The sequence below is a fragment of the Carassius auratus genome, chromosome 22 (genome assembly GCF_003368295.1).
Source record: "Carassius auratus strain Wakin chromosome 22, ASM336829v1, whole genome shotgun sequence".
In the NCBI taxonomy this organism is placed as follows: Eukaryota; Metazoa; Chordata; class Actinopteri; order Cypriniformes; family Cyprinidae; genus Carassius; species Carassius auratus.
The window spans coordinates 17,322,479-17,349,554 of NC_039264.1; the positions used below are offsets into that span (position 1 = coordinate 17,322,479).

Consider the following 27,076-nt stretch of genomic DNA (forward strand, 5'->3'; position numbering starts at 1 on the left):
TTATCAGCCCCCGCTGGGCTACTTTAAGCATTTTGTTGGAAAAAGCTTTGATGGCCAGTGCTGATTGGTTTTTTGTGTGCATTTTTCTTCTTCCAAGGAAAATAATTACACATGTGTATTAATTGGATGCATGACAGTGAAGAATTAAGTATTTAGTGGTAAATGGACTTTTTTTTAACTGTGCAATTTGTGGGTCTATCAGAGGACTAAATCCCCTCTGAAAATTACAACATTTCATATATATATATATATGTGTGTGAGTGTGTGTGTGTATGTATATATATATATATATATATATATATATATATATATATATATATATATATATATATATATAATTGCTATATATGAAGCTGGTCCTATATTGAGGAGTAGTGTTGTTCATGAACGGACTGGGATTTGGAGGAGAGCAGGCGTGTGTTGGCCCGGAGCAGATGGGAATGGGATTTAAAGCAGCCGCTGCTGGTTGTCCTGAATGTCCTCTCTTTCTCTCACTAATTCAAGTGTTTTTCACTGGAAGATTATTCCTGGGGATAGTGAAGGATTCCTCAAGGAAAATTAAGAGATTATTGCTGTACCTGTACATGAACGGCCACCTGTTTTTGTTTTGACTTGTCCAAAATGCCCCTTAAAATTCACCAGACACTTTTTAACTGTTTATTGTTTTATTTTTTTATTTTATGTATTTTTAATCATTGGAGTGAAGTTTTTTTTTTTTTTTTTTCATTCAAATTCGTTTGCTGGTTATGTAATTTCTCAATTATTATTATTATTTTAATTAAATTAGAAACGTAAAATAGCAGACTTTGGGACACCCGCCTGTGATCGGTATATGATTTGGGTTTATTAATAGAAGTACTGATCCTCCCACATGAGAGTTGGCCTTAAACTCCAGGCCTGACTGGGGTGCTGCGTGTGGGATTTAGGATCATTGTTGGGTTTTTCTCTAATCACGTCTGACAATGGAAGTAGCCTGATTGAGCCCATGTCAAGCCCAGTGCTCCAACTTTAAACTATACGGCCCTAGATTAGTTAATCTGGACTAGAATCTGAGATTAGAGCTGAATTAGGCTCTGAAAAGAGGAGATCTCACACGCACGCCCCCCTCAACCTTGATTTATACCCCATAATCTACTCTCACAGCAAGGCTATTGCTTTTTGGTTCTGTACTAGCTGACTACAGGACTATATATATATATATATATATATATATATATATATATATATATATATATATATCAAAATTATTTTAAAATAGCTTCAACAATTAGATGGCTTTCTGCTAAGTCATATCAACCTAGTACAGTAAGTTTGAATGGAAGTGATTGAAGATGAAATGCTTATCTGACTGTCTGGATAGTCACCCAGACTCTTCTGGGTGAGCGTCCAACGACTTACCATTTTATCCAATAACTAAAGTCTAATCATTAAACCTTCTTGAAATGTCACCGTCACTGTCTGGAGCTAGCTGTGTCCTTTGTACTCCAAATAGTTTTGCAGACAAAGAAAGCGCAAGGTTTGTTTTATAAATAGGTCTGTCTGAATTCAAGGTGTTGGAGCGCTGCCGTGTCGACCTGCTCCAACCCTTCCTTTGTCTCTCTCTAAGCTATTTTAATTCAGGACACCGACTGATGCACAGGTGAAGCCAAAGTTACCGAAACGCTAACACAACCTCCTGCTGTAGTGAGAAGCTATGATAAGTCGACCCGTGACTATTGTCATAATGTCATAATTACCAGAATGACTGTTCAGCTTAATCATCATTGCCATTTGAAAATCTTTTTAAAAATGGTCACATGGAACCATTTCAGAAAATATTGTTTTCAGTGTTATCATATCAAAAGGGTTTTCAGTTTAACTGAACTACCTAAAAATTACTAAAATAAAACAAAATTTATAAAAAATTCTAAAATAAATAAATGTGTGGAAAAGTCTTCATATTGGTGAAGAATTTAGGAATGCATTTTGGTGCACTTTTGAACATTGTTAGTAGGACGAGTGAAAGAATGAAAGGAGGAAGAAGTGAAAAGAGAGAACACAAAGCTACAGATATGGCAGATGTCACACAGGATTTGATCTGTCACAGCCACCGCCTGCTTCCCGTCAAACACCCTTTACCATCAAACTCAACGGATTTAAACCAGAGTCCATCAGCTCAGTGTCGGAACCATCTGGCGCTCTTAACATTCACACTTCCAAAGAGAAATCTTGTCTGTCTGTCTTGTCTGTCTCTCAGAACCTCTTGGCTGAACATACAACACTTTACCAACTATGGCGTACATCATTGTTTTCTATGTGCTAAACTCCAAACTTGCAAAATAGTGTCTTCATAACATTTCAGACAAACCAGCATTCAGAAATTATCTTTACAATAGTTTTGGGCGATATGCTCCATATGTCATCAGCCTGTGAGATCACTGATATTATTTGTTAATTTATTGAATTATTTACTTCGTTTTATAGCAGGAAAGTGACCCTGATAATAATTCAATTTAAAAAAAACACCGTTAGTTACTAATTATAATGCTTACAGTCCATCGTTTATTCACGCAGCAGCTAACATGAATATTATCAACGAACATCCCTGACTTCAGTCTAGTTAGAGTTTGTGAACTTTCAAACACTCCCGTTATAATCGGTGAAGCTTATACTTACATCGCACGTACATCTGCACTTTGTTTGTTTATAAGGAAAAAATGTGCAAATTTCAGTGAGCACACTTACTCATCAATAAAACGCCGGTGTTTCAGCGATGACTCATCTGAACGCCTCTGATTGGCCATTGAATTCATAAAGTCAGCAGAATTGTGTGTGATTGGTTATACTGTGCAACACTGTAAAAACGTGTACAAATAAATAGGATGGAACAAATAAGACCTAATATTATTTAACATGATACTGTTTTATCGTACATTGGCAGAAACCCTACTTTAAAAACAGCAATTTAGAGTTAATTCAACTCTAAATATATGTTGAATGAATAGCTGTGGTATTAATATCCTCCACCGAACCACTGATACCTTACGAAACCTGGAATTGTTTGGCCCACTCTTGTGCCATCTGTTCATACTGTTCATACACACCCAAAACACAATAAAGATGAAGTTCTTGTAAGCTGTATGGTCACGGCACGTGGCAAACTCGTAGACAAAGGGCTAACCCTACAGGTACTCAAATCTAGTCAAACACTTAGCAAGAGATCTTGCATGTTAGATTGCGCAATTAATTAATTATGTCATTGCATCTTGAAATTCCATTTCAGATATTGGCAGCAAAGAAGCCACTCATAATTGAACTACTCAATGGATCAGACCGCAAATTACAAATTATGGAAATCTCGGCAATCCAGATGGATCCCACAGGTGGGCAATAAAGGAGTATCACTGACTTCTCGACAAGCTTCCTCAGAAGAATTAACTAATAGGATTAGAGGGCAAGAAAAATCTTCCAAAGAGCCATCTGCTAAGCCGCATGTGGAGACGTCAGCTAAAAGCTACGTGATCGCATCCCTCTGTGACAACGAAAGGATCTAGTGACAATGCAGACTAATTAATTCAACTATGTACAAGTTTTTTGGAACTGTGAAGAGGGATGCCTGAATTGCATCCGTCAGTAAATTAAAAATTGACAACTTTTTCTTTAAAGTGTCCCGGAGTAAGGAATCATTATGCCTGATTTATCTTTTAAATGCATTTGGTGGGTTTTGATATTGTTGTTGTCCGGGCATTTTTCCATAGATGCAGGTATGTATCTACTCTACACGAACACCTTGAGGAGTTTTGTGATGCCTGATGTGTTGTGACCATGTGTTCTTTGTTCCTTATCAGATTCTGAGGATTATTTACCAAATGGATTTACAACTTTTGTGGACACCAATGAAGTTTTGAATCACTCGTTGGTGCCATTAAAAGATAAAACCTGGTCCAGTGAGGGGAAAACAGCCCTTTCTAGACGGAAAAGAGACCTTCTGTTTCCCAGTGGAGTTAAACTTTGCTCACATGAGACAGCGCAACAGGCAATACGGAATCATCTCAACTTCTTTCACCTGCGAGGTAAGAAACAGACATTTTGGTTGCTTTTGAGAGATTCTGGGAAAGTCACCAAAAATGGTAATTGTAAGGTACAGTATGTTGCAGATGACTTCATTAATGTAAATGGATGCTCTTTGAGATCATTATGTGAGAAAAATGAGCTCATGCTTCTGTACTTTTCATCAATAATAATAAACTAAGCCAACCTGACCAATTCCATTAATGTCCAAGTAACCACATATTTCAACCACGGTTTCAAAACTTCAGAAACACACTGTCTCTTTGTCTCTGTCTTACTTATAAGCTTGCTCAAATATTCAGACGCACTCAACATACTTTTCCACATTATGCTCTTTCTAAAGTTCACATATTAGCCTGTGAAGTTAGATGCAATCAAAGTATTAAACTCTATTGGAGACCACCGCTGAGAATAATCTTTCTCGCTGTTGCATTGATAGGACCCAGATGACCCTAGTGAATCTAATTATGAAGACTTGAGAACCGAGTGTTGCTGTTTTACATAAAGGTTATGCTCGCAGTGTGTCAGTGGAAAGATGATTACGTTTAGCCACGGAACCCTATTATAGTGTACTGTGGTGATTTATTAGATGTGCAGCAGGGTCCAAAAGTCAGAAACGATTATTTTGCATTTTTATAATTGAAAACAAATACAATTTGTGTGAAACACGTATTTAATTATTTGGTGTTTCCCCACTTTATATGCCAAATAAATGAATTCATACAAAAATGTAAACAAAATAATACCGTACACTTTTTTTTTCTTCTCGCATTGATGCCATAGGAGAACTATTTTGGTTCCTCAAAAAGCCTTTAGTGAACATTTTAAAAATCTAAATAACTTTTAGTACAATAGAAAAGTTCAATGGATTGTTAAAAGTTCCTAATGCAACCATAGAACCATAGAAACAATAGCCTAGACATTCAACTCAATGACTTATCTTGAGTTTCATGGAAAATTTGAAATCATTTGGGATCCAAACAACATGAGGTTGAGTAAATAATGACATACATTTTATTTTGGGGTAAACTGTCCCTTTAAGACTGATAATAAAGGCGTGGCTTGAGATGTCTGACAATGCTTTTGAAATCAAATACTGTCAACATGTATTGTTCCAGTAGGGAAGGCCAGAATTCCCTGTTTCTCCCTCATTGCTCCTCATGCACTCCTAACTGCTACTGAATCACTGTAGATGGTGATCAGATCCTTCGCTCTGCCAGGAAAACTTGTGACCTTTGCCCTCCTACACGCTTGAGTTCTGGTAGTCGTCACACATAGTCGGTATGGCAGGCAGATGTAGATGGAACTTTCGACTGGAGCCGCAAAATGTTTAGCAAGAGTTAACATCCCCCATCTGTGCATTTCATTTTCAGCTTGCAGGATACTTTAAGAAAGTATTCGGCACGTACCAAAATAGTAATTTTGGTTCACAAATTGAGAAATAAAAGAAAATACATTTGTCTGGAACAATTGACGTGTGTGGATAAGGATAAGAGATGTTTCCATTATGTTAGTTATTGCTTTTTCTTCATGCAATTTGGAAATAACGAAATAATTCTGTTATTTCTGTCTTCTAAATGAGAGGAGTATCCATTCAAATTGATGTCAATTTCAACTACAGCAGAGTTCATAGCTGGAGATTTGGCAGATTTTGTCTTCTACGCTGTTTATAGTTCACTAGCTCTTTTCCTAAACCTAGCGAGCTGCATTACTGTCTGCTGTCTTTACTGGCAGCATAAATTAAATTAAGTTAAGTGACTTATCTGGAGTGCCCTCATAGACAGCAACTCTACAAAGTGTATAGTTCAAATGACAAAGTGCTCTGAAGATGCAAGTAACAGTTGATTCCAATTTGGGGTTAGCATGTTGCTAAAGCTAATGCAGTGATGCACTAATAAACAAAAACTGTTTTACACACTATTTTATTTATACTTTGTCAGAATATATTCAGAAAGAAATAGGTAACTTTTCCTACATTTTTTTTTTTTTTTGGCTGTTTTATGTTCCTGTGTTTTCTTGTAGAGTTTGTGTGTGTTGACATGCATATGGGTATCTGTAGATCTGTCTGCATTTGTTTGTGTGCCTCAGTGTGCCAGGAAACAGTTTGGGAGGCTTTCAAAATCTTCTGGGATCGCTTACCCGAGAAAGAAGAGTACCAGATCTGGATGAGGAAATGTCAAAATAGTAGCGTTAGTGTGTTTGACATTGGCCGGAGCTTTAGCCAGTCAGCTGAGCACCTTGCTCTGATCTCAAGTGTAAGTATCCTTGCTTATGTCATGATATGGAACAAATAACTCTCACATCAGCGCTTTAATGAATATACTGAAAATTCTTAAAAATTAAAAGAAGCAAATTATTGGTTATGATATTTTGCAGATGGTAGGAGCTGCCTCAATGGCATCAACAAGGTGAGAACTGCTTATAAGCATCTACCATTGTAATACTATGCGTTAATATCATGGTACATTAAGAGGGAAAATACTTTTAAACTTTCAAGCTTTACACTGTGTTGCATCTCACACAAGTTGCCACCAAACTTGGTCAACACAGCACATTTATCCATATTTCAATGGAAAAATAATAATGTGCTATATAGACAAAAACAAGAACCCACGTCACATTCCGCTGTTTCTAAAATAACAGTGTTATCAAATAATTCCTATATTTGTCTTATGATAGTGTACCCACCAGTCCATGGCAACCTGAATGCAGGTAGGACTCATGGGCATAAAAGACCATATTGTGCAAATCAGTAGTGCTCTGCTTTGAAGCGTAAATATAAATAAATCTGCAAATGTCCAGTGTGGAGCTCAGATTATAACATATGTAACATAACACTAACACTAAATGAATAATCTGAAACACCAGTTCCTTACACACACTGACGCTTTGCAGACAAAACCACCCGTTAACAGTAAAAGCTGGCCCCTGGCTTCAGACTGCAGAAATTTCAGTCATACCTTTAGTCCCTGCTAAAGCTAGTTCACTTTCCACCAGCTTTAGAGAAATAGCTCTGCTTATGGTTTAATTCATTTCCTGGGGGTGGAGGGGGGGGCTATAACTTGGTTGCCAGTAAGAAGTTTAGATTTTGTAGATTTTGGGTATGTTCCTGGCCTTCAAAAGCATTTATAATTGTCTTCTCTTTCGCAGACATCAGACAACGACTACTGCGCCAACACAAGCAAGCGTGGCCACAACCCAAGAAGGTCAGTCTAGATACTACATTGTTTTAAAAAAAATATGCCACTTGAACAATGGATCTGCGTTCCTATTCCCTTTCTTTATAAATACTTTACAATAAGTCTGGAAAGCCGTATTTCTATTTACTGGATTTTGCAGTCAGTTGATTTAAGTTACGTTCTGATTGATCTTTATTGTTAATGTCGGTATGAGACCCTGCAGTCATATCAGTAGAGACCTAGTGCTCTCTGGCTCAGGATATGCACTGCTTTCAGAATAGACTTTAATCCTTTTTAGGTACTGATTAGCTTGTAATACAGTAGAGGTGTCAGGATCCTTAGACTTCATTCTTCCATTTAGTCAAATGTAAGTAATTATTTGTGCATGGACTTAGCCTCAACGATAGGCTACATATTTATCCCTCATGTCCTGAAAACAAATAAGAGCATGCAATTAATTGATGTAACTATTTATTTTATTTCTGTCACTTCCTCACTTTCTTTCTTTCTTTTTTCTCACTTAGTCAGTGTTTTGGTTCTTGAGGCAGCAATAGATTCACAGGACATCACACCACAGACCACTGCAGCAAAAATCACCACTATGGCTGCAGAGCTTCAGATGACACTTGGAATCAATCCAGAGCCTGACACAGCCTTTGAGGCCTCAACGGAGATAAGCACTAGTTCACCCATAGAACACACAAGTGTGGCCACTAGGAAACCTATTTCAGAAACTGAACTAAAAGTTGAACTGGATGCTACCGAGGGTTCTGTCAAAACATTAAATATTACCATTCAACATGAAGAGGTTGAAAGGGTCTCAGAGTCTGATAGAACTCCAGAGGAGTTTACTTTAAGAGCAAATGATTATGATATTCCCATTACCTTTGAGGACTTGCTAGGAATAAGCAATTCTCCTACAGTAGTCATCAGAGATTTTACTGAAGAGCTTTATTTAGGAACAGAGTTGGGAAAGGATGTTACTGATGGTCCAGTGGTTTCCATTCAACATGAAGCTGACATTGTTTCAAAGTCTACATTATTGACCACTGATACAACTCCAGAAGATTATACTTCCAAAAAACACGAGCATGATATTCCCACAACCATGGAGGACTCACCAGGGATAAGCAACAATACTCCTATGGTAATCATCAGTCAAATCACCAAAGAGATTAATTCAGAATCGGAACCGGAGATGGGAGAGGTTGCTACTCAGGGTCTGGTTAAGACAGAAGGTGTTACCATTCAGCATGAAGAGGTGGACATTGTCTCCGTGTCTACATTAATGACCACTGATAGAACTCCAGAAGATTCAACTTCAGGAAAACATGAGTATGTTTTTCCCACATCCTTTGATGACTCAATAGAGATAATCACTAGTTCATCTACTGAACTCACAAATGAGGCCACTGTGAAACAGGATGTTACAGAGCGTCCTGTTAAGACAGCAGATGTTACCATTCCTAATAAAAAGGCTGACATCGTCTCTGAGTCTACATTAATGACTACTGATAGTACTCCAGAAGATTCTACTTCAGGAAAATATGAGTATTTTATCCCCACATCCTTTGGGGACTCACTAGAGATAATCACTAGTTCACCTACTGAACTCACAAATGAGGCCACTGTAAAGGCTATTGTGAAAAAGAATGCTACTGAAGGTCCTGTTAATACAGAAGATGTTACCATTCCACATGAAGAGTTTGGCATTGTCTCAGAGTCTACATTAATGACCAGTGACAGAAATCCAGAAGATTCTACTTTAGGAAAATATGAGCACCTTCTTCCCACATCCTTTGAAGACTCACTGGCGATAATCACTATTTCACCTAGTGAACTCATAAATGAGTCCTCTGTGAAGGCTACTGTGAAACAGGATGTTACTGAGGGTCTTGTAAAGACAGCAGATGTTACCATTCCCCATGAAGAGTTTGACATTGTTTCAGAGTCTACATCGATGACAAATGCTAGAAGTCCAGAAGATTCTGCTACAGGAAATGATGATTATGGCATTCCCACAAGTTTCGAGGACTCAGTAGCGATAAGTACCAATACTCCTAAAGAAATCACCAGTGAATCTACTGAAGAAATTATTTCTGTAACTAAACCGTACATGGGAGAGGGTGTAACCGAAGGTCCTCTTAAATCAGCTGATGCTACAATTCAATATGTAGAGGCTGATGTTGTGTCAGAGGCTACACTGATGCCCACAGGTAGAACTCCAGTAGGTTCCACCACAAGAAAATATGAGACAGATCTTCCCACAACCCTTGGGGACTTGCCAGGAATAAGTACTAATACTCCTGGTGTAGTCACTAGAGAATCTACTGAAAATGTTATTTACGAAACTGAAGTTGAAGATGGATTGGGTGTTACTAAAACTCATGTTAAATCAGCACTTGTTACCATTCAGCATATAGATGTTTCAGAAGCTACAATGATATCAACTGATAGACCTGCAGTTGACTCTTTTACAGAAATACCTCCCGTTCAGAGTGTCTTACCAGAGAAACCAGCAAAGACAACTCCTACAGAACTGAAAGAGGTTTCACCTAATCCCCCCACAGAAGGGTTGCCAAAAACTCTGACAGATAAGGATGTTGTTGAAATCACACATGTAACCACAAATCCAGAAAATCTATCACCCACTACACCTGTAAATACATCACTTGAGGTAGAATCAACAAGTGGTGGACCTGAATACATTGCAATTGTTACATTACTTGACGAACATGAAAAGGAAGATGTACCCTACACTAAACCTACACCAGAAGATGAAGAACTACCTGGTACCATGACAGAGAGTGCACATGAATTGTCAAAGGAAACACATGAGCTTGTAGTTGACTCATCTGATGCTGAAAATGATAATTTAGGTAAGGAAGTGGACATTAAAACTGGGACACCAGAAGTTGTTGAGGTGACAGTTGGAGAGACACCTAGATTGACACAGGAAACTACAGAAGCTATTGAAGCTACTGTGTTTACTGAGAAAGACAAACATGTTGATAAGGACATAGCTGAAACTGTAAATCCCGGAGAGATGACAACAGAGCCAACAGAAGTTGCTGAGGTTGAATTTGATATTCCAACAGACGATGTAACGGTTCTTGAAAACATGGTTGAAAATTTTGTTGGAGGAACAAGTGAAGCTACTGCAGAACTGGGTGATGTAACGGAAGCTGTCGTCTTAGAAGAATCATCTGAGAAAAGTAATGATGGAACTTTTACTAAGTTAACAGAAATTTCTACTAAGACCATAAGTCAGACCACAACTGGAATCACATCCAAGACCACACCTGATACTTCTTTTGAAATTGGTACCCCTGAAACTGACATTGTAGAGTTTGTAACTAAAGGTATGGAAGATAAGGTAGAAGACACAACTAAAAAAGGCGAAGGTGGTGAGGAAACACTTTTCAAAGTTTCCGAAGGCACAATGCCAGATTTTACTGTTACTAAGTTGGAAAACGATATACTGACAACTGCCCTAAATGAGGATATACATGAAGTTACAGATCCATCAAAAATTCCACAGGACACACCTAAAGTTGCAGTGGAAATCAGACATGAAGACACAGATATGCGTGGGACCAAAGGAGACTTCTTATCTGAGACACATGACGTTGCAACAGAGACACCTAAGGTCATTACAGAAGCTTATGCCATGACAGAGACAACTCATGTCATATCTCAAGCACCTGAATTGGAGACACGTGTATCTATCTCAAATGTCATATTTGAGGCTCCTTTGTCAATATCTGAACTTTCAGAGGTGCCTGAGACGATACCTAGAACCCCTGAAGTGCATGTGGTCCAACCGGTACCTGCAGAAGATGATATCCCAACTCCTATCTTGAAAGTCGAGGATATGACGGTTGTTCTAAATGACTTGACAACTACCATTCAAAAGACTTTCTCTACCACATTACAAAACTTACCACAGGACATTTCTAATGATATTTTAAATGAAAACAGCATGGTAAGCACATTGGATTTATAATACACTAATTATTTATGACATTTTAGTTAACTATACCGTATATTTTTAACACCGTAGTTGTGAGTTCCTCTAAACATTTCATAAAGTTTTTTTTTTGTTTGTTTGTTTATATATAGATTGGAAATGAAATTGATGACATTATGGTCCGACCAGTACGTCCTGGCAACCATATTGTGGAGCTGAGTATTAAGATAAGAGGTGAAAGTTATGATGATGCTCTGAGAGATCCATCAAGTTACTACTATCAACATTTATCCGAACTGTTCATCGATAAGGTAAGCAGCATCTATACATTTATATATTTATGTATTTGGTTACACGTGACAACAGTGTGTGGGGAATGGAACAAATTATTAGAATGTATAATTTCATACTCAAATGGAATTGGTATGGTACTGGTATTGGTATGGCAATTGAGCATTGATAGCATCTCCTTACTTTTTTCTTTTCTTTTTTATCCTTTTTGAAGATTGAAGAAGTTTTTAAAAGACTCCCAGGTTTCAAGAAAATATTCGTCCTTGAGTTTAGGTATGATTTTATGGTAATATAAAGGATTATGCATACAGATAAAAATAATAGCAAAAGAATATACAGAATGTTGATTTCTGAATAACATTCTTTTTTTCTTCTTAATAAAATATCCCAGGCCACAAAAGGACATTGAAGGGTAAGTATTCTAACACTTTTATAAATCACAGTTAATCACATCTCAAAATGAAGAAAATGTGTAACGTGTGATTTGGGCTATCACTATTAAATTCACCCAGGCCTGATAAATCCGTCTCCCACCCTGCCATATCACACAGCTGCATGACCCATATCTCCTCCAAAACATCTAATGAGAAATTCATGTGCCTGAATTTTCCACCCACCATATGTAGTGTTTTATAGAGCGTTACTCTGAAATCGCTTTCACACTGTTTTCTTGGTAAGGTCATGTGGTTGTTGCCTCATTAGCCTTGCAAAATCAATTGACTGAAAGGATGGTCTTTTAGGTGTGACCTCTTATGTGTGTGTATCAGTGGGCTACTTCGTCTGGCCAATCGCCACCTGAAATGTGATAAGTCCCAGTGCTAAATGCATGCCCAGTTGCCAAGCATGATGGGACTGAATGCTAAATGTTCTCTTCTCTCAAGGCAATGTATATATCATGGCAATGTTTCCCGTGGTTTATCAGCGAGGCCTCAGATAACCCAGATAACTGCTTATTTTGTGAGCTTTATGAGGCCCCTTAAACCACCTAAGAACAGAGATGTTCTCACTTATAGTCATTTAAAACTAATCAGCATTTCTGGTGTGCCAAATAAATTGAATCTTCGTGGAGGTTTTCTATCATAGGAGAGAAAATTGATCAGGTCGTAAACAACACAGGTTTTCTAACCCTCATAGAAAAATATGTAGCAAAAAAAAAAAAAAAAAATCTAGGTCAGCTTTCTTCACTCCCAATTCTTTTTTCGTTTCCCCCAAGTAACCAACAGCTGGCTGCTGTATATTCTGTGACATTTTTGGTTGCTAGCTACTAAAAAAAAAAAAAAAAAACTGAAAACAGCTTAAGCCAATGACTCTTGGCGTGTCTATGGTGGTTAACCATCACTTTTCAGCTGGTTTGACTGGGACACCAGTCGGCTGATTGGTTAAACCAGCTTAACCAGACTAGAAGACCAACCAGACCAGCTTCGTGGTTCTAGTAAAACAATTAGACCTTAATCCATCTAAACCATCAAGCCACCTTAGACCTTTAACTGTAAGCTGTTCTTTGAATTAATTTTTGTTTTATGTAAACAAAGTTGTAGAATATGGTCAAATATGACAAACTAACAAAAACAGATATCCTACTATACTGTAGATGAGTAATTTCATACATTATTATTTTTGTTATTTATTTTTTTTTACCTCAAACAGTCAATGTTTACTTTGCATTCCCCAGAGGCCTGGCTGTGGTGGTACACTATGCCGTGGTCCTTGAGGGCGATGGTGCAGGAATAAGTAATGAGACCATGGATTACATAAACCTAAATTCCAACATGGTTGAGAACTTCTCCACAGATCCTGATGAGCTACCTACTGTGGTCTACACCATCACTGACTTCCGAAACTACATCACCGAAGCCCTCCACAAGGAGAATTTCATAAGAAACACCACTCTGGAAGTGGACCCTGATTCTTTGCAGCTGGAAAATGGTAAGACATTCTCTAAGAAGTAGAGACATATTGTGGATCCATTATAGGCAACCCAAGACATCAGGGTGTTGAGTTGAGTGTGTCTTACTGATGTTTCTTATAAACATTCAGGTTCAAGTTCTGTCATAGTGGTAAATTGCAAACTGTAGCTGAATGAACCCGAAATGCAGTATGTTGACAATGGTGGCATATCCTCTTACACTGCTTGGCTGTACGCGGTTTTAACAGAAGCAAGAGCCTTTATGGTTCTTATCTCTGGTTTTGGCAGACTAATCTCGCAGCCCTCAGAGCTAATCTCTTGAAGAGACGCCAGTATGGGTATGAACTGTGCTTGAGCAGTTTTAAATATAATTTGATATGATTTGTCTCTGTTTTGGCTTCACAGTGGAGACACTGGAGTCTTCCAAACCAACCAGCAGACCGCTTGACTCCAGTGACATGATGGTGAGTCAATGGTCATTGGCAGGACCACCCAGTAAATGGGTAACCATGACAGTCCAGTCCAGAATCCCTGTCCCGAGCTACAGTTTAGGATTCAGGGTTTTTTCACCTCATTGCAGTGCAATTACTCTCAAGTGTGAATGTGAATCCTTCCAAAGCTGTTAAATGAAAAATGAGTCACACTTAATGGCAATCACATGTAGTTTTTTTGTTGTTACATGATAAGAAAGATTACCTTGCACATAAAATGGGTTTTCATGGCATGTCATTAAAACAGATTATAGCACAGCTATGGGATAAAACAGCAGGTCTGTAAAACCATTCAAGTCAATTTTCCAGCTCAAGTATTCTCTAGACACAAGTAAGCATGCTATTTTATTAAAATTGTTTAGCTCAGGCACTATGAAATATTGAAAAGAATCTGTTTTTAATCTCAGTATGACATATATTTATTGCATAGGCTGAGCAGCTTTCTTCACAGTCTGTAGTTTAATTAGAAAGACACATTGGATACCAAACATGGCAATAATCTTAGAATTTACTCTCGGGTTTTCCTCTTACTTTTGACAAAACTGGCATTTCTAACAATATCCTTATTAAATAGATTTACTGTCTTGTTTTGGCTGGTGCGCTATGTCTGTATCTGGAAACATGTTCTCTATCTCTAATAATAGTATGCATGCCTCCAAAGACACAAATGTTAGTTACTTAAAGTTAATTAGATAGTTGACGTTTTATCTGATCTGAACTAGTAGGGTGCATAAAAATAGTTCAGTCTAGCCATTTGTCCTGCATTAAATGGTCAGTGGACCTAATTCAAGAAATACAAGCATAACTAATTTCAGTGTAAATTATCCGTGAAACTTCTTATGTAAATAGTCGCACTGAATTAAAAGTGACAGTTTACGTAAGAATGGTTTTACGAATGATTTACACAGAAATTTGTGCTGCTCGTGTTTCATAAATGAAGCCAGTGTGTGCATCTGACGGTGATTTAGTTCCAGTAGCACCTCACTCATTACTTGCATAAAAATTAAATGGTGTGAATAATTCATGAATTTATATATAACCAGCTGTTATACAGTTTAAACAACATGACATATTCCAAATCTGCATGAAGGTTAAATGTTAATTTCTGGTAATATGGAACAGTTGAAAACTGTCTTCTGGTCAAATGTGCATATGTCAATAAACCAACTAGGACGAGATCCTCAGGATGGTGTGAAGATCATGTGCATGTGTTCTTTTTTTAGTTACTGGCATATTGCTGGGGAAAAAAATGTATTTCCAGTGTAATTCACTAGGAAGTTTGAGGAAAATTTCTTCCACTTACACCAAAGGTGTACCTTTTCTTTTTTTTCTTTTTTTTTTCGTGATGGTCAAATGATAGTCATAATTTTAACAGCTGAAACATTAGGACATTCAGGGGACATATGCATCAGTATGGAAAGTTATAGGGTATTTTGTCAGCAACCTTTTTTTGTAGACCTACCTTAAACATATTTCCTTTATTTCTCAAAAAAATAATTTAACAGTCAATAGTAACTAACCATGATTGTTCAATCATTAAATCCTAGGACAATATTCTTGCCTCTGAGAAGCCACCAGATGTTCCCAGGCAGGAATTATCCAACAATGACATCTTAATTACAAACAATGATTTCCTTGAACGCATTGACCCAATAGATCCCTGGATGGATGATCGGAATAAGGACACAAATGATGTAATCATCTTTGAGGAAAGTCCCACTCTGTCTCCCACAGATGTGTCTTTGAAGAACGTTAACATCGAGTTTACCTCTAAATTTGAGACCTCAAGCAGTGCGCCGGCTCCTGCTACAGAGAGTGAGTCTTACCTCTCATGAATTATTTCCCACATAAAGGCAGTAATATGATTCTAAAATGGTGTGTTTTTGTTTAGATGAGGGTATTATTGAAGAGGAGGGATTCCTACAGACTGCAACTACAGACAGTCCTACCACAGGCACGATGACTAAAGGTGCCTTACCTTCAGAATCACATCACAAGTTGGAAGAGAACTCAGTTTCTCCTGTGGAACCTCCTGATGTTGTGTTGACTACTGAGAGTGACTTGATAGACCTGGGTTCAGGCTCAGGTTTTTCTGGGGATCATCTAGGTCCTGACATTTTGCCTTGGGAGTCAGGAACTCCAGAGGAAGTCTTGAAGGAAGATGAGGTACACCAATCTCAAGAAGGTCAGGAATCTATAGAGGAACAGCTTGAGCCTCCCCACCAAGATCTGACACCCAATGAGCCATTCTTGAGCAGGGTTCCTGTGACACAAGATATTCGTACCAATCCTCACTTCACAACAACTGACCAGGCTCCGGTTTTTTGGACAATGGAAACTTTGACTGTCGAGCTTTCTATGCAGACCCAAATAGCCCCTGGAGAATATGATGACTATTTTCCAGATGAATCTACCACTATGGTTACACATGTGACCAGTCGACCCTTGCTACACATCTACACTTCAGCAGAAACCCAAGAGGTGGATGCATCACATAGTCCTGATACAATCATTTCACCTGCTGATAAGGACTATTCAGAACGACTTGTTACACCCACTCTGATCCCACCAAGCACAGCAGTAGCTATGGATGAACATACTACTTTAACAGAAACCAAGAAGATTCAGGAAATGCTGTCCTCCACAACAAAGTTAAATGAAATTCCTTCAACCACGCAAATACCTGTAATTCTAGAAATTGATACGGTTTCTGTGGAGGGTCCTACTACTTATTCAGAAGCCGTTGAGCATCCTGTAACCAAAGGTGTCACAGAGTTACCTGCATTGTCATGGCCAGAGGTAGAAGGTTCAGATGAAGAAGTCAAGATTCTAGATGAGGAGATGGAAGGCATCAAGCTTATGCCTACAGAAAGCCCAGCAACTAAGCTCTCAGAGGAGGATTTAGCTGGGGATGAAATCTTGGTCGCGACAACATCTCCAACAACAATGACTACTGAAGAGCCAAGTGTAGATCAGTCAGTTTCCCTGTCTCCTGAGAAGGACTCTCCATTCACTCGGATATCACATTCATCAATAGATGAGGCTGAACCTTTTTCAGAATCAACCACGGAACCTCTACCTACCCAATCATTTACTCATTCGGTTCTTCAAGAGACCACTCCAGAGACGACTCCAGAGACTCAAACCAATGGAATGCACTCTTATAATACAAATGTTGCGAAAGAGCCTGATTTATCAGATGGAGACTCAACTAAAATATTTCAGTCCACAATGTCTGTGATTCCAGATGTTTCAGAACATTTGGAGACCCTCAGTTCCACCACTGTACCATCATTTAATCAGCCAACATTCAAACCTACCAAACAAATAACATCAGATGACTCAGTACAAGAGCACACAGTAGGATCAAGACCTGATATCACAGGCCTCATCCTACCAACCAAACCAGTGAACGCTGATGCTGCTACTATGAAAGTTCCTGCTCCAGTAAACCCCAACATAACACAGTTTGATGTTTCTTTTGACATATTCCCATTTGATGGACCGAGCCATGATGAAGACGGCGGTAGTGGATTTGCTCGCGGAACTGACTTGGCAGGTATTGCCTTGCCAGCCAGTCCTGGAAGGGCGTTAATAGTGTTTTTCAGCCTCAGGGTCACCAACATGATGTTTTCTGAAGATCTGTTCAACAAGAGCTCTACTGAATACAAGGCTCTTGAGCAGCAATTCATAGAACTGGTAATATATATTCATTATGCACTTACATTCTTAGGTACTCACTTTGCTCTTCTTTATGGAAAGAAAAATATTAGTAAGAAGACCTTGAGTTATTAATCACAACTGGTTTTAACATGTTTTTAGTCAGTAATGAACCCAAAGGGATGTTAGAGAAAAAGTTTGGGACTGATCACTTTAATTGCACTTTAATCTTTTGTGTTCAGAGGAAGTCTTCAATGATGACAAAATTTTCATTTTGGGGTAAACGATTCCGTATTTCACAGTCTGAGGTTACACACAGGGCAACGTCAGTTTAGATTGGTTGATGTTTGTTGTTGTAGGAGAGTTTGTTACGGCCTTTGCATATTATCCGTTAACTCCATTAGCATAGCTGTCTCTATGAACACTAACTAATGAGATAATTGATGGAATTAGAATCTTCAGTCCACTTCTTGACTTCTATTAACGTAACTAGATATGCATGCTTCTGTATTGCTGCTCACTGGAGTATGCTTTAATTATTTCTTTCTTTTTTTTCTAGCTTGTCCCATATCTACAGTCAAACCTCAGCAATTTTCAGAATTTAGAGATCTTGAACTTCAGGAATGGCAGCATTGTGGTAAACAGCAGGATGAAGTTTGGCAAGCCAGTTCCCCATGGTGTGACGACAGCAGTTTACCTTATCCTGGAGGACTTCTGCAATACTGCTTACCAAACTATGAATCTTGCAATAGACAAGTATTCATTGGATGTTGAATCAGGTAACTCAAAGAACTTGCATATACACAGAAAACAAATTGGGGTTAGCTGAAGAAACAAGCTAATTTTTGGTGCCGCCTATGGCCAACAATATCCACCAAACATTATTTGATATTCTTTAAAGGGCAGAATGCCTAGCATATTATGCATTTTCTGCCAATTCAATGTCATAAATCAAAATGTCAAAAAATATATTAACTGACTAACTTAGGGACAAGAATATTGGAAGGGTTGTGCATTTTGCTGGCACACCTCCAAAATGGTAGATCTCTGGCATTTTGAAGAATATTGAGCAGGTTTCTCCTATGCTAGAGGACACAAGGCAAGGCTTATTCCAGTCTGGCTTTGGAAAACAATAGGCCTTGTTGGGATGAGTGATAAGAGATTGATTCTGTACTGCAGACAGATTAGAGGTGATTTATTCTAGTGAGACGTGCAGAGCTCAACGCATCAGGCAAGTGAGTCATATTTGTTTGTGTCTCTGTGTAAATTCTGTCTGAGCTCCTTTGTCAACACACGTCTCTAATGACCAATGGCTGATGAATCTGAAATCAGTAAAATTATTATAAAGTGGGTCCATTATCTTTATTTTGATGCCACATTTGCAATGAATTGTAATAATGCTTATTGCAGCAAATGCAAAAATAGTCACATTTATCAACTGACATCCAAACTTTTAACGTCATTGTATTCCATCTTAATTTTATATAAGAAAAATATATGAGACATGATGTTTTTGTCTGGATAATTGTTTGTATTATATTTCAAAAATATGTAAAAATTAGATTCACATAAACAATGCATTGAATACAGCATTGAATACAGAATACAATGATAGTTGTTCCTGGCATCATAATAAATCCTCATGATATTTTTATTTTTCATCCATAAAAATAAATAAATAAAATGATAAAAACATAATGATTTATTTGGTAAAAGTTTTTCTCACACTTTATTTTAGGGTCCAATTCTCACTATTAACTAACCAATAACTATGGCTTTTGCCTCAAATAACTCCTTATTTGCTGCTTATTAATAGTTTATAAGGTAGTTGTTAAGTTTAGGGTATTGGGTAGGATTATGGATGTCATGCATTATATGTACTTTATAAGCACTAATAAACAGCCAATATGTTAATAATAGAGATGCTAATAAGCAACTACTTATTAGTGTGAACTGGACCCTATACTAAAGTGTTACCAAAATTTTTGTTTTAAAATGTATATACTATGATACTTACTATTAATATTATTAGGTTTTATTTTTATAGTTTCTGTTCACTGTGAGTATATATATATATATATATATATATATATATATATATATATATATATATATATATATATATATATATATATATATATATATATATAATAGGTCTTTTTCTTTCTGATAGGTGACAAGGCTGATCCATGTAAGTTCCAGGCGTGTAATGAGTTCTCCCAGTGTTCAGTCAACCGCTGGTCTGGCGAGGCAGAGTGCGTTTGTAACGCTGGCTATTTTAGCGTGGACGGGCTGCCATGTCAGAGTATCTGCGATATACAGGAAGACTTCTGCCAGAATGATGGGAAATGTGACATCATTCCTGGCAAGGGCGCCATTTGCAGGTGTGTACTGTGCAAAATCTCCTAAAGCAACAACACGGCCAAAGATGAAATTCACTCACCTTTTTTTTAGGTGTCGAGTCGGTGAAAACTGGTGGTATCGGGGCGAACACTGTGAGGAGTATGTGTCAGAACCACTGGTGGTTGGCATCGCCATCGCCTCAGTCGCTGGGTTCCTCCTCGTGGCTTCGGGCGTGATCTTTTTCCTCGCCAGAACTCTGCGAGACCAGTATGACACGGATGATTTAGAGGACCCTTTACGGTACAAACTGTGCTTACAGAATAACAAACACACCCCAATGCCCCTAATAAATCATAAGATTATATTTTTTTTGGAAGAAATTAAGAAGCTTATGTCCTTCTTTAAACTTCAGAACAAGCTGAATTCCTTAGTGGTCTACAAAGTGGCTAATTAATACCGGTTCAATTCATTTGAATGACTTCGATGGTGCCCATGCGAAGCCTAAATGGCCTTTTTAAAGCATTCTGTCAATGTTTTGAATGAATGCTGTAAACACAAGTACTCTGAAATGTGATTTGAGTTTCCTCCGAGGCCCCAAGAGAAAAATAATGTTGCATATTCCAACTTGTTAAATGACATTTGGTTTCCTCACCTGGTTGAAAAAGAACCAACTATTCTCAACTGTGATTGTGTTTGAAAGCACTGCGTTCTGGAACATAAATATGGAGTGCACTGCAAAATTTTATGTCCCAAACGTGCGCGTTTTGTTTTTATGACCTTGTACGAATAAGTCTGAACACATAATATTTTCTCTTTGGTTGTTATGAAACAAATGCTCCTAGGCAAGTGCAGGCTGGACCAATTATAGTTTTGGACAAGTTGTTCCTGTCATAAGTTTTATTTTGATTTGTTTTTTTTTACATCATAGTACATCATCTGATACATCATAGTGATAGCACTGATGCAATTTTTTTTATAGTTAACATACAGTGTCCCCAATAAGTATTTGGACACTTATAGTTCATTCATTTACAAGTTGAAAACACATGAACGCCACCACAAAGTCTTATTAGGACTGGGAAACTCAATATTTCTTTAAGCCCAGAGTTTCCAAGTTGAAGGCGTATCAGTGAACAAGTGTGTCGGATGCAGTCGATGCAGCCAAAGACTAGATATGCAGTATTTAATTTTTTTTTTTTTGCAATGTAAAATAAAAATATATATTACCTATATAAAATATCATTGAGTATATAATGATTCAGGTTACATCATCTAAAAAGTAAAAGCATAATGATGCAGATGCTTTATTCATAATTTTGAAGATTTTTGAATTTTATGAGTTAAAATCGCCTTCTTGTTTTGACCAAAGTGTTTTGAACACAACTGACATCGTAATTACAATTTATCAATTCGTAAGTACGAACTTTCCGAGAAGACTTTTGAATGCGGCATTAATCCACAATGTATTAGACAACTGTGACTGAATTAGTACAGTATCTGAACAAATTTACATTTATTTTAAATACAAAACATATTGTGATGGTCAAACTTAGATCTGACTTCATACATGCACTTAAAATTATCGTGGGACCATTCAGTTTAAAGCTGCAAAAATGGTTCGGACAAGTCAAGTTAGCTCTTATACTTGAAAGGTTACTTTGAAATCCATTTAAATAGATAAGAAAATACTTTAATTAATTTATTTTGCATCTAAACTTTGTCTGTAAACATGGCACACGGCAGACTTAAACCTGTTTGCTTCACTAGCACCAGGGCAAGCAGGGAAATCTTGGCAGACGTAAGATGATGTAACGTCTCTGAAGGGGATCTATCAGTGATCCTGATCAACAGGTTATAGAAGAATGAATGTCGGGATGGAAGAACATTGAGCCGATCTCACTCGGCCAGAGATAATCCACTCACTTTTTCCATGGCTCTATATCTGACCCTGGGGCAGATATAAATAGGAGGGACGATTTAATTTTACGAACTCTTGCCAAGGGCATGTTTGATCCCAGACAAAACCCTTTTTTTTTTAGGTATGAACGTTCGTTTTTGGATTAGATTCGAACCTGTGTTTCCCAAATAAACACCCATGCTCATTTTATTTTTTTTTGCTGTTTAGATGTTGCAATACATAATCTTTTATTTCCTGACATTTTTTTCACAGATATTCAGAGAACGCACCATCTCTAGAAAGAGCTACTAAGTACAATCCCATGTTTGAAAGTGAAGCAACTACAGGCCATAATCAGTACTACCGCCGTTACCCAGATGCCCCTGCGTATAGCGCTGGTAGCGCTGAGACCTCCACGGACTTCAGCAGCGAGGAAATACGACACATTTATGAGAACAGCGAACTTACGAAAGAGGTAAAGATGTGTTGGCGTGCATGTTAATAGACCTAAAAAGTTACCATATTTATTTCGAAATGAAAAAACGTTTTGTGGGTTTTGTGGGATGGAAGTGATGACAAATGATTGAAAAGACATCTTTGAGATATAAAAATGCAATTTTCGAAAATAATGCGAGTCACGGCAATGCAGCAAATTTTATGTCAAAATGAAGCTAATAAAAGTGCAATAAATTAAACTGATTATGAATTAAACTGATTAATAAACTATGACTACTTTACGAGGTGATGATTTTGCATGAATTCGTACAGTGTTACAATGTAATTTTTAGAAAAAGTAAGATCAGGGTCCACCTGTACAAAGACATACAAATAAGATCATACACATAAACATTTTCCCCGCAAAACTAAGCCAATAAACGTGTAGTAAACTAAATTGATTATGAACGGAATTCATTAGAAATCATAACAATTTACAAATTGGCACTTTAGTATGAATCTGCATGTTATTTATATGCAAATGTATGATTTTTAGGGGGGGGGGGGGGTAATGAAGGTTCACCCCTAAACCTTAAAATGAGGCATAATTAGATTGTATAAAAAAGTATGAATTAAATGAACATTAAAATAATAATAATAACTGTTCATGGTACACATTGTCCATAGAGCTGCACAGCTGTGTGCGTTTATGCAAGTGGTCTGCAGCATTACTTAGTGTTTTAGTAGCGTTTACTGCGCCACATGTTTGCATGAAATATTCCTCAAAAACATCCCTAAAAACACTCCATGTCCTTCATCTAAAGCACTGTTCCCTGTAGCAATGAAACTGTCATAGTCTCCCTGACTGATATATGCTCACAATAGAGAATATTCTGGCAACTCTGAACAATGGAGAATTGTCAAGCACGTCCTCTTTTGGAAAACAGTACTTGATGGGTAGATAAATCATATTTCTTATGTAACACAACTGAATGAACTAAAGAGTTTAAGAGACTAAATGTCTTTTATTCACTTATTCCTTCAATCCATTAAACATGTAATGTAGAGTTAATTGCAGAGGAATTAATATTTACTTACTTACCTACTAACTACATGCATACTAGTATTTATATAATATGAAATACTTATGTAAAATATGTAAAATGCAACAATAGTTTAATTATGGATTATTATATTTTAGAAATATAATATTTTACGAAGTACAATCTATCTATCTATCTATCTATCTATCTATCTATCTATCTATCTATCTATCTATCTATCTATCTATCTGTGTCTGTCTGTCTTTCTACACTGAACAAAATTATAAACACAACACTTTTGTTTTTGAAACCATTTTTCATGAGCTGAACTCAAAGATCTAAGACTTTTTCTGTGTACACAAAAGAGCTATATCTCTCATATATTGTTCACAAATCTGTCTAAATCTGTGTTAGTGAGCACTTCTACTTTGCCGAGATAATCCATCCACTTCACAGGTGTGGCATATCAAGATTATGATTCCCTCATTTGATGTAAAACTGTCTGTAACTGAAGAAATCCTTCATAAGATTCTGTGTCTCACCTTTGCTCTTGGTTTAAAGTGCTAGAGATGGTCTAGACGTCTAGAAGTAAAATTAGGGCTAGGGCAAAGAGGTCACTTTCTTTAGTTATATAACTGTCTTCTTCTCCCTCTTTCACCTTCCTGCTCTCAAAACAGGAAATCCAGGACCGTATTCGAATTATCGAACTGTATGCCAAGGACCGCCAGTTCGCAGATTTTGTCCGACAACACCAAGTGTAAGTGTTTGTACTAACACAAACTGATGATGATAGACCTGACACACAACATCCGAATGTTCTGGTTTGCATATAACCTAAACTCAACGGACAGCATCTGTGAAAATTGTTGCTGACCATGAAAAAAAAATAGTTGGCCTCGTCCTTCAGTTGTAAAAATAAGCGAAACATTCATTCACAGTTGTGCACGTACAATGAAAGTCTATAGGGCAAGACATTCGCACAGGATAAACAATTTACATTTTCAATAACACATTTCTGTGTGAAAGATTTCAGTTTTAACAACAATACGAGCTCCACATTACTCTGGAATGTCTTGCCCAATAGACTAATTGTAAGTGCGGTACAATAAACACCAAATTTGTTTGTTTTTCAAAAGTGATGGATGAGTCAGAATTAATTTACACGGTAATCGACTGCATATCACAGAGGCTGCAGACAGAGCTTAACTTGTTCTGAACCCAATACTTTTCTTTAACATGCACTGTGGCAGCTAATATGAGATCTGAGCCAAATAACAGACTGCAAACCCAATAAATGCATCACTTACTGGAAAGCAAACTTCCCTTGTCCTTCTGTAAAACATGACTTCGGCTGCACATAAACATATATCAGTAAGTTCTATGGAAAAGGGGTCAGCAACCTTAGGCACAGATGCCAGTGCTGGAGAGGAATCCACTGGCAGGCAAACAAAATTAGCAAGAGAAGTTTTGCTTCTGCATGCCATCAACCTCTTGCAGTAATACTACCTATCTATCCATCCATACATCCAACTATATATCTATTCAACCCCCTAAACGATTGTTTGAAAATTGCGGGCCTTTTTTCTTTTCTTTTTTTGTAGGCATTTTGAAATTAAACACTGAAACTGTGATTAAAGGAACATTTCAAAATGCCACAACGCGTCAAAAAGATTGCCAAGATTTTAAATTGGAGCGCTGGCAAAATATGTGACACAAAGAGCTGTAAAGTGACAAAAATGATCACTGACAGGTTCGTATGATGTTAAAATGTATTAAGGCAGTTTAAAACACTTAAAACTGGTGCCACTGCTTACATCCAACAGCAATATTTAATACTAAATTAAAAAAATATTTTCATGCCGTTGAAGAGCACAGATTTGTTTCTTTTGTATCATGAAGAATGTCTTTTCGAGACATTCGGTTTCTGGATATGAATTGAACTCTTTGTGCAGTGGTAGTTAATACGTCTTCAAAAGAGCTCAGTGTTCTGCGCTACAATGGCATGGCAAGACAAATCCAGACAGCAGGCCGTTCGTGGGTGTTCTACCTGTGCCAGGTGCCGTATAGAGTTCCAGACAGGTGGAGAGTACCAGACTGAAAAATGAAGGCTGGGGCTGAGTAATGGTTAACTGTCATACCAGCTGCGAGCACAGGGCAGATCGTTCACTAGAGTTTGGATCCAGGCCACCAACACTCAGGATGTGCACCGAAACCTAGTGAACTGCCTACATAGGAGACATTTTAAGACTTTGTAGGCAACCTACTGATGCAAGGGCTACTCCAGTTGAGTTCCTTTTGCCAAATTTTATGGCAGTAACAAGCCCAATAAACAAATAATAATCCATCCAAGATGGCAGATGAAGAAAGATTACTATTTTAGTGTATTTCTAAGCTAGTATAATTTTGTTAGCCTAGCAACATGTTAACACCTGACTTTAGGAACATTAGAATTTGCCCTTAGCAGGTTCCTTTTACTTAGTATGTCTTTTATTTAGACCTAGACAGTTAGTTTTTGGAACAGAGATCAAGACTAACACATGGAAACACAAGTATAAGCATATATAAATGTAAAACAGATCACATAATACAAGTCTGAACGCAAACCAAGGACATTCTTTGGTCCTTAGACTCGAGCCTGGCAGAAACGTTTCAGTTTAGAGTTCAATTCAAGCCGTCAGTCAAGACAGAAATAGCAGACCTCTTTATTTGATTCAGTGTCACATTAAAACAGACTGCTTTCCTCAACCAGGAAAGGCTGTCATTGTAATGAGTGAAGTTTTATTGGTTCGTATTCATCTGTGTACTTTTTACGTTGTATGTCTTCATTATAGGGCACTTGACGCTAGACGAGAGAGCTCTTCCAATTAGAGTTGCAAACCGCTAAACCCAAGGTACTTCTTTTTTTTTTTTTTTTGCAAATTTCACAGCCTTATATAAAAACATTTGTTGTATAATAAATGTAATCTGCACCCATAGATTACCTAGACATGCTAAATGCAATTCTGGTCATCTTTTGCTCAACAGACTCTTGCCTTTTTTCTCGAATGCAAGAAGAGGTCCTCTTCTGCCGTGGTGGACTTGTAAATGGACGGATTTTAATCGTTTATGGATGAATGCATGCGATGGATTGACAGATTGTGATCTAATGTAGAAAACAATGTATTTGTGAATATGTTTACTGCTTTTACTGATGGGCTGCATGATTTATTGCTGCATTGTCAAGGCCATATCCATAAACACTTATTATTGACACATATCTGTATCAACTGACCACACCAGAAAACGCAACTATATGACCGGGCTTCATGTTGGTTCCTCTCTTTTTTTTTTAATGGAAAGCCTGTGTTTATTTCTTAAGGTTTTTCATTTGTCAGTGCCTTCACTTTGAGTGTTAATCTTCTTTTTATTTGCGACATAATTGCTTGTGTCCTAAAACACGGACTGACTGAAGAGAGAACGTTTCGCAATAGTTATACTATTTTAATGAATAGAGAGAAAGGTAGTTCTATAATTACATTTGCAAGTTTAACGTTTGGCCCTCATGGCTTTTTTGTTTGTTTGTTTTGCGAAAGCACAGCTTTTTGACTACGAGTTTGATTATACAAAATTGATTTTAACTTTAAAATTACTTTTAGTCATTTGTTTTGTGATTAGTGACTATCCTGCTGTTCATTTTTCTACTTTTGTAAAACACTTGCCATGCACACAAGTGTATTTAAGTTATATAATCTAAATGTTAATGTCAATTATCACAACAGATTGTTCGATTTATGTAAATTTGAAATATTATCGATTATTTCCACAATGATTT

At 37.4% G+C, this 27,076-nt stretch overlaps 1 protein-coding gene across 1 annotated transcript; it reads left to right on the forward strand.

Annotated features, from left to right (window-relative positions):
* The first annotated feature begins 3,119 nt into the window (after nt 1-3,119).
* On the forward strand, nt 3,120-27,076 carry LOC113040513 (uncharacterized). The gene is made up of 21 exons (XM_026198837.1): nt 3,120-3,167; nt 3,263-3,362; nt 3,828-4,052; nt 6,139-6,305; nt 6,427-6,458; nt 7,201-7,256; nt 7,754-11,214; nt 11,352-11,510; nt 11,705-11,763; nt 11,882-11,902; nt 13,163-13,416; nt 13,802-13,860; nt 15,435-15,702; nt 15,779-17,586; nt 18,107-18,326; nt 19,721-19,931; nt 20,002-20,190; nt 22,061-22,262; nt 23,943-24,022; nt 26,097-26,156; nt 26,290-27,076. The coding sequence occupies exons 1-20, from the start codon at nt 3,120-3,122 to the stop codon at nt 26,131-26,133; spliced, it is 7,656 nt and encodes a 2,551-aa protein (XP_026054622.1). The 3' UTR covers nt 26,134-26,156; nt 26,290-27,076.